Source organism: Paramisgurnus dabryanus, chromosome 22 (assembly GCF_030506205.2).
Source record: "Paramisgurnus dabryanus chromosome 22, PD_genome_1.1, whole genome shotgun sequence".
Classification (NCBI taxonomy): Eukaryota; Metazoa; Chordata; class Actinopteri; order Cypriniformes; family Cobitidae; genus Paramisgurnus; species Paramisgurnus dabryanus.
Genome location: NC_133358.1, coordinates 28,863,584 through 28,880,098, shown reverse-complemented (window position 1 = coordinate 28,880,098; position 16,515 = coordinate 28,863,584). Strand labels below are relative to the sequence as shown.

General features: G+C 35.1%; 2 protein-coding genes across 30 annotated transcripts in view; both read right to left on the bottom strand.

Annotated features, from left to right (window-relative positions):
- The window catches only part of obscnb (obscurin, cytoskeletal calmodulin and titin-interacting RhoGEF b), a 64,112-nt gene extending 63,218 nt beyond the window's left edge, over window positions 1–894 (bottom strand). For 14 of the 27 annotated variants that reach the window (XM_065258653.2, XM_065258656.2, XM_065258657.2 and 11 more), the window contains exon 1: window positions 729–893. The gene's annotated coding sequence lies outside the window, so the exon portion shown is untranslated. Of the gene's footprint in view, window positions 1–728 lie in introns of all 27 variants that reach the window. The other 13 variants (XM_065258638.2, XM_065258649.2, XM_065258650.2 and 10 more) reach the window with 2 other exon arrangements.
- Window positions 895–2,904: 2,010 nt separating this feature from the next.
- On the bottom strand, window positions 2,905–14,474 carry abcd4 (ATP-binding cassette, sub-family D (ALD), member 4). Of its 3 annotated transcripts, none has more exons than XM_065258635.2 (19): window positions 14,125–14,474; window positions 13,880–13,998; window positions 13,672–13,799; window positions 12,762–12,901; window positions 12,538–12,654; window positions 12,027–12,152; window positions 11,487–11,537; window positions 11,286–11,380; window positions 10,336–10,457; window positions 8,905–8,996; window positions 8,716–8,820; window positions 8,349–8,548; window positions 8,090–8,181; window positions 7,873–7,909; window positions 5,145–5,194; window positions 5,016–5,068; window positions 4,808–4,884; window positions 4,614–4,729; window positions 2,910–4,536 (listed from the first exon to the last, which is right to left on the bottom strand). In XM_065258635.2, exons 1-19 carry the CDS (start codon window positions 14,151–14,153, stop codon window positions 4,468–4,470), a joined length of 1,818 nt encoding a protein of 605 aa, XP_065114707.1. In that variant the 5' UTR covers window positions 14,154–14,474; the 3' UTR covers window positions 2,910–4,467. The 3 variants fall into 3 exon arrangements, with proteins under 3 accessions (XP_065114709.1, XP_065114707.1, XP_065114708.1); XM_065258636.2 differs by having other exon boundaries at window positions 8,722–8,820; XM_065258637.2 differs by lacking the exons at window positions 13,880–13,998; window positions 14,125–14,474 and having other exon boundaries at window positions 2,905–4,536; window positions 12,740–12,901.
- Window positions 14,475–16,515: the final 2,041 nt, after the last annotated feature.

The following is a 16,515-nucleotide window of genomic DNA, read 5'->3' as shown; positions in this document are numbered from 1 at the left end:
ACCATGTCAGGAAGGATCCTGAAATAAACACTTAATGCAGATGGTGCTCAATTTCACCTATAAGTGTTACAAGTGTACACTTGCCTGCAGATTAATAAGAGAAGTAATTGCCCTTCAATTGGAAATAACATTAACTAAATATTTTTAGAAATGTATAAATACCATATTCACAAATAAACTAAACAAATGAATACTACACACGGTTACAGTCCATTTAATCAGAACAAACTAAAACAAAAGGATGTCGGTCTTTGAAAAGCATGACATTTGCTATCTCCGACACCTCAGTCCCATGAGCTGCCCGTCCCAAAAATAACCTCAGCTGTCAGGCTTCGTCTCCAGTATGTCCATTTGTAGAAGAGATCAGACCTGAGCTGTGATAGGACATCACTACAACAATGTATTATGCTTGGACATTTTTTGTCAATGACCATTTAACCTCATCTCATAAATTCAGTCTTGCAGAGAAATAGATGATGTTTACTTTTACTGCAATGAAAAAACTGCAATTATTTTTAGACAATTAAAGCAATGTTGTGTTTATATTTAGAGGAAGACAATAAAATACAGTAAGAAACTTGGAAACACCAAAACGGATGATTTGCAAAGTTTCAATAGTAAAACAGCAAAAAATTATAATATTAGTAATTAAGAAGCAAGATAGCTATTTATTACAAGTTACCAGGTTCACCTTTCAATAGTCCATAATAAATAAAATTGCCTCCTACCTTTTTTTTCTCCTCAAGCTACAGTGGATATAAACCGATATAGTTCTTCATAAATATCCAATGTTGGCATGAGAATAGATCCGCGTAAAACAGGTAAATTCCGTGTACTTTAGAGGAGCAAGGACAGTGTATTTTATCCCCCAGTGTCTTTGCTTACACTGTGACAAATAGCTGACGCTCCTCTATCGGTCCTGCCTCCTGTTCAAAATAGACATGCCACTTACCAGAGCCAATGTCAGACACTATATGGGACTTTTAATGTGGAAAACAAGCCCCATGTATGTCAGAAAGTTGTAATAGTTCAAGCATTTAAAAAGAATTATAGACTTCTTATATAACATTTGTTTATTAAGGTGATAACTCACAGATTATAAATGGGGTTCACTAAAAAAGGTGTCACAAATAAGAAGCTTTATAAACAGTCAAAACAAAAATTATTCAGACACCAGATATGATTTTGTTTTATATCTTATAGGAAAATGAAGTTAAAGATGACATATTATACCCAAAAATTCTTCATAAAGTGGACTACCAGTAAAACTGATAAAAATTTTTGAACGAAAATTATTTAGACACTTTGACCTGACCATGTTTGCTTAAGTACCCCTAAGGGGACATGGAGAAAAAATTAAATAAAGTTTAGTTTCATGTGCTCACGCGAAACTTTCATGTGCAGAATTTTTTTTTAAAGTTTAGTTTTGCGCGCGCACGTGAAAGCGAAAGTTTCACGTGCGCACGCGATAGTTTCACGCGAGCACGCGAAACTAAACTTAAAAAAAAATTCTGCACATGAAGGTTTTGCGTGAGCACATGAAACTAAACTTTAGATTTTTTTTACCCCAATGTCACCTTGGGGCTCGGTACTTAAGTGTTTTTTTTCTTTAATTGCTTAATTCACCCTTTTTACACAGTAAAAATAAATAAAAAAGTTGACTTGACTTAAACTTTCAAGGCAACTGGTTTTCAACTTGTGGGACAAGTAGTTCAGCTAACTCAATTTTAACTATCCTTTTATTTTAAATTGTTTGTTCAGAGTACTCCATTTGGCAAGTTGGGCAAACATTTTGGACAAACACATAAAAATCCAGCCAACAAAATAATGATATAATATAATAATACTTGAAAGCAGGATGATCAGGCTTATTTCATTCGGTATAAAGAAAATAATAAATTGACCTCCCTCAACAAAAAAAAAATCTTTGTTCAAGTTACTTTATTGTCTTTGTTGGGAGAACATTTTGAAGTTGGATTTTTTACAACAGTGTACAGCATCCTTAGCACGCAACCCTTAACCATTTTGCACGTGTAGGTCCAGAAAGCTGTTTCGACTATAATAAGTAAATTCCTAAAGCAGCCATCTTTTTTCAAAACGCGTTGTTTTTTTTTTCGTTTCATGTGTCTACGGGTTATTTAGTGACAAAACACATCCTAAAATTTGACTTCTCAAAGTTTTTCAAAATTAAAATGATAAAACTGATTTTTTTTTTTACAAGAATAAATGACAAAATATGTTTGCAGTTACATATTAACAAGGTCATAGTCAAGTATATTTACTAAAAACAAGTGTATCACAAAAATCTATCTTGTTCCGTTGTGTTACTTTTAATCCACCTGTTTGTTACTTTCGTCCCAGCTGACAGGATTAGTTATGTTCAAAGTAAAATTATACTGAAGTCGTTTTACATTTGTTCAAAAAAATACCAACCTGGTATTGATGGACCACAATTGTGAGTTATTGACCACAGCAAAAATATATTGTAATTCAACATACTGTTTTTGAGACTACTAACAGAAGGATGGCCAAAACCAGTGAAATATCAAATTAATTTAACAAATAGTTTGAGTTCTTCATATTTTATTACAATTATTTAAACTATATTGAATAAACTGTGATATGTGAGAAATGTTGAAGGTGTCTGAATAAATTTTGGTTACAGGAATGCACTGTAAAAAAAAAATGCAGCATATGAATTATGCAAGTAAATTCCAACAACTTTTTAAAGTTTTGACTTGTGATAAGTTGACATAACTTATCAAATTAAGTTGAACAACTTAGTTTTTCTAAGTTAAATTAACATAAAAATATATGTTGATATAATTATTCAAATAATTATTAATAAAAAAACTCACATTTAGGATAATTTGGTAAAACTTTGTAATTAAATAGAACTGTTGAAGCAAAGACACACAACCATTGTATTTGGCATATTTACTTTTGTAATAAAAAATTATACATGTATTTATATAAATGTTTATAAAAAATAACAAATGTATAAAAAATAATGAGTTAGAATTTCAGTGTGAATTTAATCACGTCTCTTCAGTATCTTTTCATAAACCTCATCAAACTAAAATTATCCTTCTGTATTTTAAATAAACCCATAATAAAAGAGATTCCTGTGGGAAATAAATCACATTTTTAAAGGGATACAATCATTTATTTTTTTCTCCACTGATTGTCTCATATTCTCTTTAAAGGGGTGGGTCCCTCCCATTATCTCCCCCAGTATGAGTGTTGATTGACAGCAGCAGATTGGCCAGGCTTACATTTGAAACAGCTTGAAACTCAAGCAGTTGGATCAGCCGAACACTTTGGTGAGAAGGATTATTTTGATCTCTGCTTTCCACTACTTTGGTTGCAAACGTGTCACTTTCCTCACATGGGAAATGTGTCAAAAAACTTAACAGCACAGGTTGTGCTCGAGTACCAATAAAACAAACAAACATGCGTTTATGCAAATGATAATATCTGTGATCAATGTTTATTTTTAGCTGAACTAGTTATATTTAAACCATTACTCTAAGTGCCTGGCAACAGATATTCATCTTGCTCCAATTCCTTAATGATAGATCCAAATGCATCTACATCCCAGCCAGAACTATGAGGTCAGTGAATGAGCGGCGCCTTGTGGTACCATTACAAAAGGGCATAAAATCGCTCCGCCATTCATTACAATCACTGTTCCTCTCTGTTGTTTCATGCCCCTTAAAATATAAAACAACAGCTATAACTCTCATCTACTTATTTTCTTCTCTCCTCTTATATTATCACCTCCTTATAATAAATCACTTTGCTGCTATGGATAAATACATCTTTGTGCGTTAAACTTTTAACGCATTATGTGTAATTCTGTCTTGATTTTGTGTTAAGTTGTGTTAAAAGTAACACAAAATGTGTGGTTTCAATAATGTTTTTAACACATTCGTTCTAAGAGTGTGGGTTAACAATTTTTGAAATACAGGTTAATTCTGAGCTAAATAAGGTTTATTAAATGAAATATAAAAGTAGATTTGTGTTTTGAGATTTGGCACTCTCTTGGTAGTAAAAAAGCAGGATATTTTCATTAATTCTGATGATTAAGGTATTTTGTATTCTGTAGTTTATTATCGTCATGTTTTTAAAAACAATTATTATACAAAATATACTGTATATTCTATAGGCACGTTCTGAAATAAAATAAAAAATGACATATTTTATTACAAAATTCCCCTAATTTCTTTGGCAAAAAACAACAATTAAGATTGTTAAAACAAATAAATCATATATATATCTTAATACTATATAAAATGGTAGAGAGTATATGAGTTGACAGCATATGAAGGTATCATAAACATACCAAGTAAATGTCCGTATGCTGCCTAGTAAACATTAAAAACACTTCTCTGAAGTTTCAAGCTATCTGGGTTAAATGCAGCCATAGTCACAACCAGACTAGTATTATCAGTTTAAACTGAAGTTTCACTCTGGTTTGAGTTTGACGAGTTCCCATTGGCCACCTCCACACAGTCGCAAAATGACATCATGATGCTACAAATAAAAAGACAAATTGAAAATCAAAATAGTGACATCCTCTAAAGTATCAATCCACAGTAATGTTTGTGTACCTTTTCCAAACTGCGCCGGTGACCCAGACTGATGAGGGTCATACCCAGATGTTTACAGGCTTTATACAGCAGATCTTCTGCCTCTTCTGTCAGAGCACTAGTGGCTTCATCCAATACTTTTACAAAAATGATCAGAACTCATGAAAAGGAGGAAAATAAGTAATCGTACAGAAAGTGTGATAAAAGGTACCGACCTGCATATTTGGGCTGCAGGTAGAAAAGTCTGGCAAAGCAAAGCCTTTGCATTTCTCCTGGTGACAAAACATCATACCTGTGAGAATAATAAAAGCCAGAAATGAATTGTTATGCTCTTCAAAACATTTGGCTGAAGATTCAAAAAAGTTGTTGTAACATTGCACATTTTTTTCATGAAGTATTGTCCTTCCAATGTACATTTCTTACCAATTCCAATCTACTTTTGCATCCAGCCCTCCAGTTCTGTTCAGAAGATTCAACTGATACGCAGAAACACAGGGTTGAAAAGCAAATTTGAAACAGTATAATTTTTTATTAATTTAATAGTAGTCTTACCAAACCAGAGAGTTCCAGGTATTTAAATATTCGTTCATCGTCTGCAGACCCTATAAAGTGAATTTGGATTCGTTAATAAATGTCAATATGTTTTTTAAGCGCTTTAATATGTTTTTCACATGGCTCAAGAAAGTCAGTTGCATCTAATATATTTTATGTTTTTATAGTCATGCAACCTTAATGAGTGTCAATTATCAAAATAATCTATGCAATCATGGTGATGATTCACCCCTTTGGTGAAAATCAAGTTGCATATATGTCTATTTGGTGTTTTAAATATGCGTTAATACAATCCATGTGCAATTTCATCATTCAACACCATAATTGCAGTTTTCCAAATTGCTGTTTGAAATTGCCTCGGTTTCCTACATTACGTAATCATGTCAACACAATTGAACCAATGGATCAATTAGCCATAGACATATATGGATACATAGATTCGCTGTTGAAACAATCGCAGCACTGCTGCTTCAGCCCTACTTCTGTAATGAGAGCATTCGCAACCAGTAGCGGCCGGTGACTTTTCTTCCGAGGGGCACAAATTTAAAAATATGTGTTTGGAGTGTTATGTGTATTGCTCGTCATGTTATGTGTTCGGTAGGGCTGTCAAAATGGCTGAACAAGTAAATTCGAAATTTGTCCTTGAAAAATAATAAAATTCGAATTATATTCGAATTATAAAGACCTACTTTATCTTGGAGAAAATACTCCTAAAAGCCCACAAGAGGGCGCAGCACAAAGCCCCAATAATATAATCGTGCACAGCTTATTTTTTGTTAAAACGAATGTTATAAACACTACTAATGAAATCAAAATTAACCAGTATAGTTGTGCACCTGTAAATGTACAAAACGAATGCCATACATAGACAATGCATATTAATATATGGCATTTTATATAAGTAGATAAATTAACGTGTTTCTAATAAAGTATGAAAACGAATTAATCTTTATTTAAGCCAAAATAAGTGGGAAAGATCATTAGTCATTTAAATTTGGTCGAGCTTAAACGCTTTTCACAACAACTTATATAATATTTTGTGTGTTCCTTGGTTGAAAATATGTAGAAATATAAGCGAGTAATAAAGTACAGAACAGAAATGTTTAACTTACGCGCAGAGCGAAGCCGTTAATAAAGCAGACTCTCCGTAATTAATAGAGGACGTGCTGAAACAGTCGAGTTGGCAGATGATCATCATGTTTATATTTCACGCAGATAATGTTGATGAAAAACTTGCATATTATCAAATGTCCAGGTGAAAGTCAAGTTTCCAGTCAGTTAAAATAAAGCCACCGCGGCGTTACATTGCAACTCTCTCATATGCGGTGTGGACTCTGTAGACGCACATATGGTTTTAATGTTGCTAAACAAGCAGCTGTATTATGGCACTTTCGTGTTGATCAGTTATTTTAAACTTTAAAACTGCATTTAGAAGCAGACGACAATAATTCATCTCAGTTAGTTTCACTTTGCGGTTGAATTCCAGTTGATGCTCCAAAAACCAAAGCAGCATCACACAGCCTTTTAATATGTGTTCTGTCCGACTCGTAATCCCCACTGTCTATTCTTGCTATTTTTCAAATGAATAACGCTGGCTTGCTCCGCATAGTTGGCTGAGCCGCTAACACTCTGTATAACAATCCGCGTCAGTTATGCATTATATCACGTTGCGTGAGCTTCCTGACACAGGTCAAATTCGAATGCAAAGTTTTACGTTCGAATATGCATATTTTTTTACATTCGACGAATATTCGAAATTCGAATTAAAATTTGACAGCCCTAGTGTTCGGTGCATCATTTGAACTCAAGGCGCCATACATCATGTCAAAATACGTGCCTCAAAAGGTTTTATGATAAAAGAAACGCTCAAATTGACAAAATACTTGCAAGACACTTACTTTATGCTAAACTTTAATAACACATAAGATTAAACGAGTATCTGGCAAACGCGAGCGTCTCTTTTATCATAAACTCATTCGAAGCGTCTGCACGTATTTTGACTTGACGCGTGATGCACATAGGTTAACATTACGTGCCGAACACATATTTTGACATGACAAGCCACACACGAAATACATTTTAGTCACCAGCCACCACTGTACTCACGTACAGTGTAAATGCTTTAATCTGTTATGCAATGTACACACCAAATGCGTAGCATCGCATTGCTTGCTCTAGATTACTCGCGGGATTTAACTTTGTGTCATGTGAATTTTTCTCGTTTGAGGCGAATAGCGCGTGTTTTCACTGCAATAATTGCGCTGACAAATTAGCGTGTTTCGCATCACCCAGCGCAAGGACGCATCTGATTGCGTCTGTTTGCATTGACTTTGTATGTGATCTACTCGCGCAAATCGTTGAACTCGCGTTTGGTGTGTATGCCCCATTAGCATCGGCACAAAAAAAATACGTGCTGCAGATGCGCAACTCACGTATGCATTGTGAAAGCTACATGTCTGAAACTGCTGAATACAGCATCTATGCATGTATATGTATATATGTATGACTGTACGTACATACGTATATATATCTATATCTTTCATTTGCACTGGTTCGATTGAGTAGAGGCGGAGACTAATTTGCATATTCATAGATTCAGGTATACTAAATGAAGCAAGGTTGTTACATTCAAGTTATTTTAAGGCATGAAGAAATTATTATCACGATTTTAATAGATAAAATGATTGACTAAAGGGGGACTTTCAAAAAAAATTTGACTCATTTATACCTGATGCTGGATATATATCCTTTAATGGATAGATCACCTGCAGGAAAAGCCAGAACATGAGAGGCAGAAAGATGCATATGTGTCTTTTGCATGTATGTCTTAATATTATTATTTTGCATATGATCTTAGAAATAAGAAATCAAGTCAGACTCAAGTCAGTTTAAATGGTTAAAACTGTGTGTAATTTGTACACCTTACAGTTATTTGAATTTCTCACCTGTTCTCTCAGAGTACCGTCAGTCAGATATGGTTTTTGGGGTAGGAACATAACACCTCTCGGTCCAAAACATGTGGTCATGTCCACAGATCCTGAGCAACAGAAAACATATTGACAACAGTTTACACAAAGTTAACATATTTAACCTGCTATAGTATTTGATTAACCTTTCTCTTCTCCCATTAGCTCACATATCTTTATCTTAATGTTTTCACCCAATTTTTAAATATGATGTATTTAATCAATTTCTCTTGTGTACCATTGCATGGCTCCCAAAGGAAGTTGAGAACTCTCAGTAAGGATGTTTTTCCAGTTCCTGTGTTTCCCACCACAAGCAGATTCGTTCCTTCAGAGATCTTCATGGTCAGATCCTTTACAAGCAGCTCCTGTGAGACGGGCGATCTAAAGGAGAGCTTATCCACCACAAACGCCGTGTCCGCTGTGTGAGCTTCTCTATCACTTAAACAGAAACCGTTTTATTGCTGATGGGATAAATGCCAATGTAAGAGTAACATTTTGCTATTGGAACTAAAACAACTGTGCAAACAATACACCCAGGAACCCTTAAGACCCAACAGGAACTCCAAAGTACTTCAGTATTAGTGCCCTAATTGTTTTAAGCTTACTCATACATGTCAAAGTCACCAGGTTCCTTTGACAGAGGATCATATCTTTCCTGGTCCCGCTGTTTCTCGGCAATGTCAGACATTACTTCCCTTAGTTCTCCTATTCTGAAAAGCCAGAAGAAATAAAGAACAAAGTTAGCTGAACTCCGACTGTATTAACGAAGACCTCTCCATTAATGCTTTGCTCACCTGTGGGTGTATCCAGCAACGTCAGATAAGTTGGTTGAAAGGTCTATGAGCTGCGTGAAGCAGTTTATCAGATAAATGCAGACAAAAGCGTTCTGAAAGAAACAAAGCGAGATTACCACGATTGTTTCATTTTCAGTTGTCTAAAGGGGGTAGCACACCGGCCGCGCAGCTCAGCATCGCGTCGTGTTGCGTCTAGGACAACTCGGAGGTATTGTAAACCGGAAGTGCAAATTAAATAGCGCGAGCTTCGTCAGATAGCGTCTACTTCAAAATGCAAAATATAGGTTAGAAGCCAATGTTAATCCTTAATGATTTGGGACAAATATGATTTTATATAATGTTAAACTATGTGATGGCGCTGGGTGGCGCGATAGGGATTTGAGCAACTTCCTGAGTCACAGCTGGGCGGCACGGACAGGCGCCACCTGGCGGCGCCGGTGTGTGTATACTCATAGAAAACAATGTGTTAGATTTTTTTAGAACGGCGCGGCCGGTGTGCGATCCCCTTTAGGCTACGTTTACATTACAATAATTTTCTTTTGTGCTTTTGAAAAATGTCACGTATACACAACAAGAATATATAAAAAAATCTGCGCTTACGCAAATACACGAAAAAGACAAAAACTGCTGTATTACGTGGGCCAGACCAGTAGATGGTGATGTTACTTTGTAAAAAAACTGCACATACGCATTGTTCCACAGAACGATAAATACAAACAATTAAGATATCGAAAGCATCAAACAACTTTGTTTAGATGTTTGATTAGATCGGTTTATAACTATAAGTGACCCTGGACTATAAAGTGGCAAAATTGTTTCAATAAAAAAAAAAAAAAAACCGTTTCCTACGTCTGCAGACTCAATACCAGTGGCGGCCGGTGACTTCTTTTTCAACCTCTTTTTTTTACAGCATGTATTTAGCCCATCATGTGTGTTATGATAAAAGAGACCCTCGTGTTTGCCAGATACTTGCTTAATCTCATGCGTTATTAGAGGTTATTGTGAATGTGAGCGTCTCTTTTATCATAAACCTTTTCGATACGTGTGCAGCATGCACTTATTTTGACAAGACGCGTGATGTACATAGGTTCACATGTCGCATAGAACACATATTTTGACATGACAAGCAACACAAATTTTGAATTTGCGCCCCTCGGACGATAAGTCACCGGCCGCCACTGCTCAATTCTCATGCACATGACGTCGCTGTTCTCACAGATTTGTGTTTATTTCACATAGAAACGATAAAGCTGTCCATTTCAAAAACTAGATCTTTGAAAGCTGTTTTTGAAAGTTTGTGTTTTCTGGATCTTTTAAATGCTGTTTTGTGTAAACGAACAAGCAAAACACAAAAACTTTATCACGTCGGTTAGGGTTAGATTGTTGTAGTGTAAACGCCCCTTTACTGTTTGGTCTTGTAAATCATCTCACCTTACTGACAAGTGCACTCATTTCTCCAGGTGTGAGGCCATCATACACTCCAGCAAAGATGGGTATCGCTATAACAATATAGCTGAGGATACTGCCCATGTAGTCAAAAGTATTTACCCCAACTGAAACAAAAAAATGTAATAAGCATTTCAAATCCACTAAACCAAATATCCTCATTGTCATGTGTAGGTTTGATCATAAAAGTTATTTGTGCAAGTGCAAAAGTCTTAATTGTGACCCACAAAACAAGTCTTAGATCACACGGGTATATTTGTAGCAAATGCCAATACATTATTATTGATTTTTCTTTTATGCAAAATCTTAAGGATATTCTGTAAAGATTATGTTTCGTGATGATATTTTATCAAATTCCAACTGTAAATCTTATCAAAATTTATTTTTGTGAATGGAAACAGTTGCTAATGACTTCATTTAGGCAACTTTTTTTTAAGTATTTAGATTTTTTGCACCTTCAGTTTCCAGGTTTTCAAATAGCTGTATCTCGGCCAAATATGGTCATATCCTAATTTCAGAAAATTGACACTTATGACTTATGGTTTTGTGGTCCAGGGTCACAATTAGTTAAGCAGCCTAACTATAAGCTTAATGCAAAATCAAACTAACATTAGTCTTTTAGGGGAAGACCATTACAACTGTATATTTGAAAAATAAAAATGTGATTCGAGATATTAAAACATCTATATCTTAGTTATATCTTGATTCATTATATATTAGTCATATATTGATATTAATCATTTCAGTATTTGTAATATACACAATCTACATTTATTAATTTGGCAGACACTTCTATCTAAAGAGACTTAAAGCACATTTTGTTAAGTTTGTTTTTTACCTGAGAATTAAACCCACAACTATAGCGTAGCTATTATATTAAGTTAAGTCCTGTTTGGGCCAATGTGGAGCTCTCAAAAAAGAGAAAAGGTTCTTACTGTAAAGCCAAAACTCTTTATTCATTAGGCTTTTCTGAGTGGATAAAAGTATCTGTAGCCTTCGGTTCGTCCGCATGTGTTCCACCTTCCCTGCCCTAAACAAAACAAACACTTTTAGGGTCACCTGTTTTGGGATATTTTATTGTACGTAGAAAAAATATAGTGGTTATTTTAGGCAAATGTGCCCAAAAACAAACTGACCTGTAGAATGCGGCAGATTCTGCATTTACTCGAATCTGCATGTGTTTGAACCTGAAAACGACAAACCAGGAAAACAGAAAAGAATCAGGCCATCGAACAAAATAGTGTCATAGTTAAGCACGCAAGGTATTGTAGGTTATTTGTAGCAGCGAAGTATACGTCTCATGCATCCTCCCAATTCCTTTGAAAGAAGGTCGCATTTCGAGTATGCTTGCTTTTCTGAAATGATGACAGTTATGCAGCTCTCGAAAAGGACCTTCGTAAATGTATTGGTATATCAAGACAGTTTAAACAAATTTGTAAAAAAGTTTTTTTTAGATAATTCCTGCCTATCCTGCCTTTAACTTTTTAAATATCGCCCCATATTTGTTTTTACAGTCAAAAGAGGTAAAGACACATTTTTGGAAAGGTGTACGTCAGGCTATGGTGTAGGGTACACATCTATGAGGTTGAAAATTCCTGATTGATTTAATTCAGCTTTGTTCCAGATATAAATATTGATTAAGGAACATATTAGTTGTTGATTTTAGATGGATCTACCTGAAATCTCCTTCGAGTTTTTCTTGCTCAACCAGCATGGTCACAATGGGTCCTATCAAGATCTTATTGATGAAGGTTCCAATCCCGAAGTAGCCAAAGATGCTAACAAATCCAATCCAACCGGCACTAAGTGACAGGAAAAAAATATTTGAGTCATATTAAAATGTGTTCAAAGATCTGAATATAAATGAGTGCCTAAATATTATATTTAAATGATCTGTTGAAACACAGCGTTTCTGTAGCTGTTATATATTTAGCAGACGCTTTTGTTCAAAGCGTCTTACAGTGCATTACTAAGTATACATTTTATCAGTATGTGTGTTATCTGGGATTGACCCCACAACCTTTTACGCTGTTAACGCAATGCTATACTATTACAGAGCTACTGTTACACATCCCAGGGTATGCACATGCTCATAACATGCATGGCTTGAATACTGTAGGTCACTTTGAATGAAACCATTGACCAAACATACATGTAAATGTATATAAGAAGGACACTCTTTTTCACCTGTTAAAGCACTGATAGGTGTAGTAAGAGATGGTAAACGGGGAAACGAGAAGTCGACTAGCCATTGTGCTCATCTGCTTACATAACCTCTCCACATCTTGACTGATTCGCTGGTCTCTGTAAACAAACACACACACCACATTATTAAAGGAGATTAACTCTCGTAAATACTTGAATTGTCACGTACGGAAAATGATTTTACAGGTGTTTTGTGAATATATTACGGGTTGTCGATGTCTTTGTGTAGTACGTTGAGGGTGTAGTAAACGCGACCCTGAAAATAGGTGTCATGGAGTTCTTCTGTTAAAGACTTCCTCCAGCTCACATAAAGCAGGCTGCTGACGTACTGGTCCAGACTTTTCAGCTTAAAAAACAGATTATTGATTGATAGTGAACTACACATTTTACACTTTTTAATGTCAAGACAAAGACCAGCAAGAATGCATTCATTGACATTATGACTGACAGTGAAACCTATTCACATTAAAGGTCACCTAATATAAGAAATTCACTTTAAACAAAATTGGGATGTACACAACCCTTTAATGAAAATCTGCCCAATCCCATTTTTTAATCCCTGTACAACATCAACAATCTCACGGGACAAGTGTTGTCTGAGTAAAATGTCATTAATTTTTGCAGGCCACGCCCACAAATGTCTAAAGACAACAGTGAGGTCAAAATTAATAATTAATTATCAAAGATTCATTATGAACATGGTGGTGGTCTAATTAAAACAGTGTATGGTTGAAGTATACATAAGAGTAAACAGGGAGAAAACCAGCACCTCATTTGCATTTAAAGAGACACACACACACACACACACAAAAAAGCACTTTTCCCTGCACACCTAAAAATGGGCCTTTTCAACAAGGTGTATAAATTATCTGTAGGATATTTAGACCTAAAACTTCACAGGCACTTTCTGGGGATACGAGCGACTAATATTACATCTTAAAAAATTGCCATATCAGGTGACCTTTAATACAAAAGGCATCAATGTGTACACTACACACAAGTTTAAAATCAATACTCAATAATGCTGTGAGCAGCTTGCTGACTCATTTAATTGTGTTTCAACACCCATTCTTATACAGCATCAATGTATCATGCATATATATTAGACAAACTTACTGTTGAATTGATCAGGATGAGTAAGACTGCAAACAACACCATATCTTTAAATCTGCTGTAGTTCTTCTCAGACAGAATCTCATAAAACTGACTCGGAATCAGACCCACTTGATAAATCACAAGCTGAACTGAAATGAAAGTTGAATTTACTTAGCAATCAAAAACAAAATGTTTACTATAAAAGTAATTAAATGACTCCAACAAATACCTGAAAGTGTGACGCCAAGGAGCGTCATAAACATTCGCACATTTTGATTGGCCCAGGATGGGAAAAGGATCTTTAGAATACTGCAGAACCTCTGTAGGAACTTCCAGTCCAGTTTTGGTCTTGGTGATATAATAAACAATCATATAAGTCAACCGCAGTTTAACATTTAGAGGTATAAGTGTCAAGACTACCACAAGAAATGAACTAAGTTAAACTCTTTGATAGAGAAGATAACTGGATCTTACCTGTTTGTACTGTTCTTCATTGGTGGCATGATGATGAAAGGATGGTGAATGTATTTGGAGACCTTCTGGCTGTCGAATCGTATTGCTGTTTGATCATTCAAAGTGATGAGCTTTGGGGTCAAAGTCTGTTATTGCACGTGACAGGGTCTTAAATAAAATACTTTGTCATAAAAAATAAATAAAGATCTAGCGTCTTTTTTCCTAAATTATTTAGACGTTTTTAAAAGAATAAACAAACAGCAATATTTCACGTGAGTAAAAACACAAACGCATGAACTGATATTATTATTTCTCTGGATATGCTTTGTAAAATAAAAACAGAAGTTACTCTTCTTCTATTTCGCAATGTGAAAAGCGCACGCGCTGTAAGACACTACAGCGCCGCCTGCCGTAAGGGAATCATTATGACACGACACAGTGCTAGTTAAAAATATGGTAGTACACTCATAAATAGAAATAGAAAAAACACTATAATAAATATATTATTGCTTAATATATAGCCTAAAATATATAGCTCGTTCTTACAGAAAATGTAAATTATTTAAGTTTGCGTTTATTACAAAATTGAATCATATTGAGTGTCAGTGACATCGTCTCCTTAAAAAAGTGAAGAGTCAAAGGACGCGAATGTGAAATGAAATCAGTGTTAATAAGTACTCGTTAGCAGAGATCAGCTTTCAGTATTACTTCTGCAAATGTATGCATGAGGCGCTGCGCAGACTGGTCGTAATGACACTAAAGTGTCGCGAGAGCACATCTATCCAATCGCTCTCGCAGTACTTTGACGTCTTATGCCGATCGTTCTGCGCAGCAACGTATTAAGTCGCCTCACCTTTTGAAATTTGGCCAGAAGGTCGACGAAACAAACGGACACTGAACAGAAAGATGTTAATGCAGAATTGAAGGTTAGTAGATGTTGATGTAAGGGACACTTCTTTAATGTATCAATCTTGTAAATGATTCGCGTTATTTGTTTGGTTTGCTTTGACAAGAGTTGGGTCGTTGCTCGTATATCTTACAATGTCAGTGAGATACCAAAATTCAATACTTATAAAATCACAAAATTGGGAAATTATTGAGACATTCAATGTGTTTCCTATTTAATTATGTCTGAGTGAAGCGTTTTATTCACTTATTGAGGATGTTTGTATAAACTACAATAATATTTGTCATTCCTTTTACTAAATGCTTGATGACATCATCATCTTCTAGGTGGACAAATGACCCAGTGCACATTAGCAATAAACTTAGCGATTAAATTAGTAATTAACCCCTAAAATGGGGTCAGTGCCTAATGTGGGACACTTGTAGTGTTTGTAGGTGTCCGATTTAATGCCAGTAAAACTATGAGTTAGCAAAGCTGTGGTGTCATCAAAATCCTGTTTTTGTTTTTAAATGGTATTAGGTGTGGATTTAATGTTTTGACTAAACATTGCAATGTGTCACAAAAGTCTGAATTTTAAAAAAATGTCCCACATTAGGACGATTCACAATATGTGTGGTTTAAGTGACATGTGATGGTGTGTATTGTGCTCAATGTATTTATTTTTTGACTTTAAATCAATTAAAAATTTGATTCATTCTTCTGGAATCAGAGAATGACTTAAAGTCTTGCTCTTTAGTTTTAATAATACTTGAGGAAAGAGCCAAATAACTTAAATCTTTGAAGTCTTTACATGTAGCCTTCTTGAACCTTTAAATGATTAGTCCATTTTCTTAAAAAAAAAAAAAAAGATAATTTACTCACCACCATGTCATCCAAAATGTTGATGTCTTTCTTTGTTCAGTCGAGAAGAAATTATGTTTTTTGAGGAAAACATTCCAGGATTTTTCTAATTTTAATGGACTTTAATGGACACCAACACATAACAGTTTTAATGCAGTTTAAAATTGCAGTTTCAAAGGACTCTTAACGATCTCAAACGAGGCATAAGGGCCTTATCTAGCCAAACGATTGTCATTTTTGACAAGAAAAATAAAAAATTTGCACTTTTAAACCACAACTTCTCGTCTATCTCCGGTCCTGTGACGCGCCAGAGCGACCTCACGTAATTGCGTAATGCCATGGAAAGGTCACGTGTTACATATGAAATGCACATTTGCGGACCATTTTAAACAATAAACTGACACAAAGACGTTAATTAGTATCATTCGACATAAAACAACGTCAGAACGGTCCTCTTTCTCCACACTTGCAAACACTGGGGCGTAGTTTCACATACGTCATCTGTGACCTCTTGAGGTCACGCTGGCACGTCACAGGACATAGACGAGAAAGTGTGGTTTAAAAGTGCATATTTTTTATTTCTCTTGTCAAAAATGACAATCGTTTCGCTAGATAAGACCCTTATGCCTCGTTTGGGATCGTTTAGAGTCTTTTGAAAATCCGTT

Bases quoted from the DNA above. Each gene is read 5' to 3' on its own strand.
- abcd4 (XM_065258635.2), bottom strand. From the start codon at position 14,153: ATGCCACCAATGAAGAACAGTACAAACAG. The intron at 13,999-14,124 runs GTAAGATCCAGT...TATATCACCAAG, and splicing joins ATGAAGAACAGTACAAACAG to ACCAAAACTGGACTGGAAGT. The intron at 12,902-13,671 runs GTAAGTTTGTCT...CTGTTTTTTAAG, and splicing joins TCATCCTGATCAATTCAACA to CTGAAAAGTCTGGACCAGTA.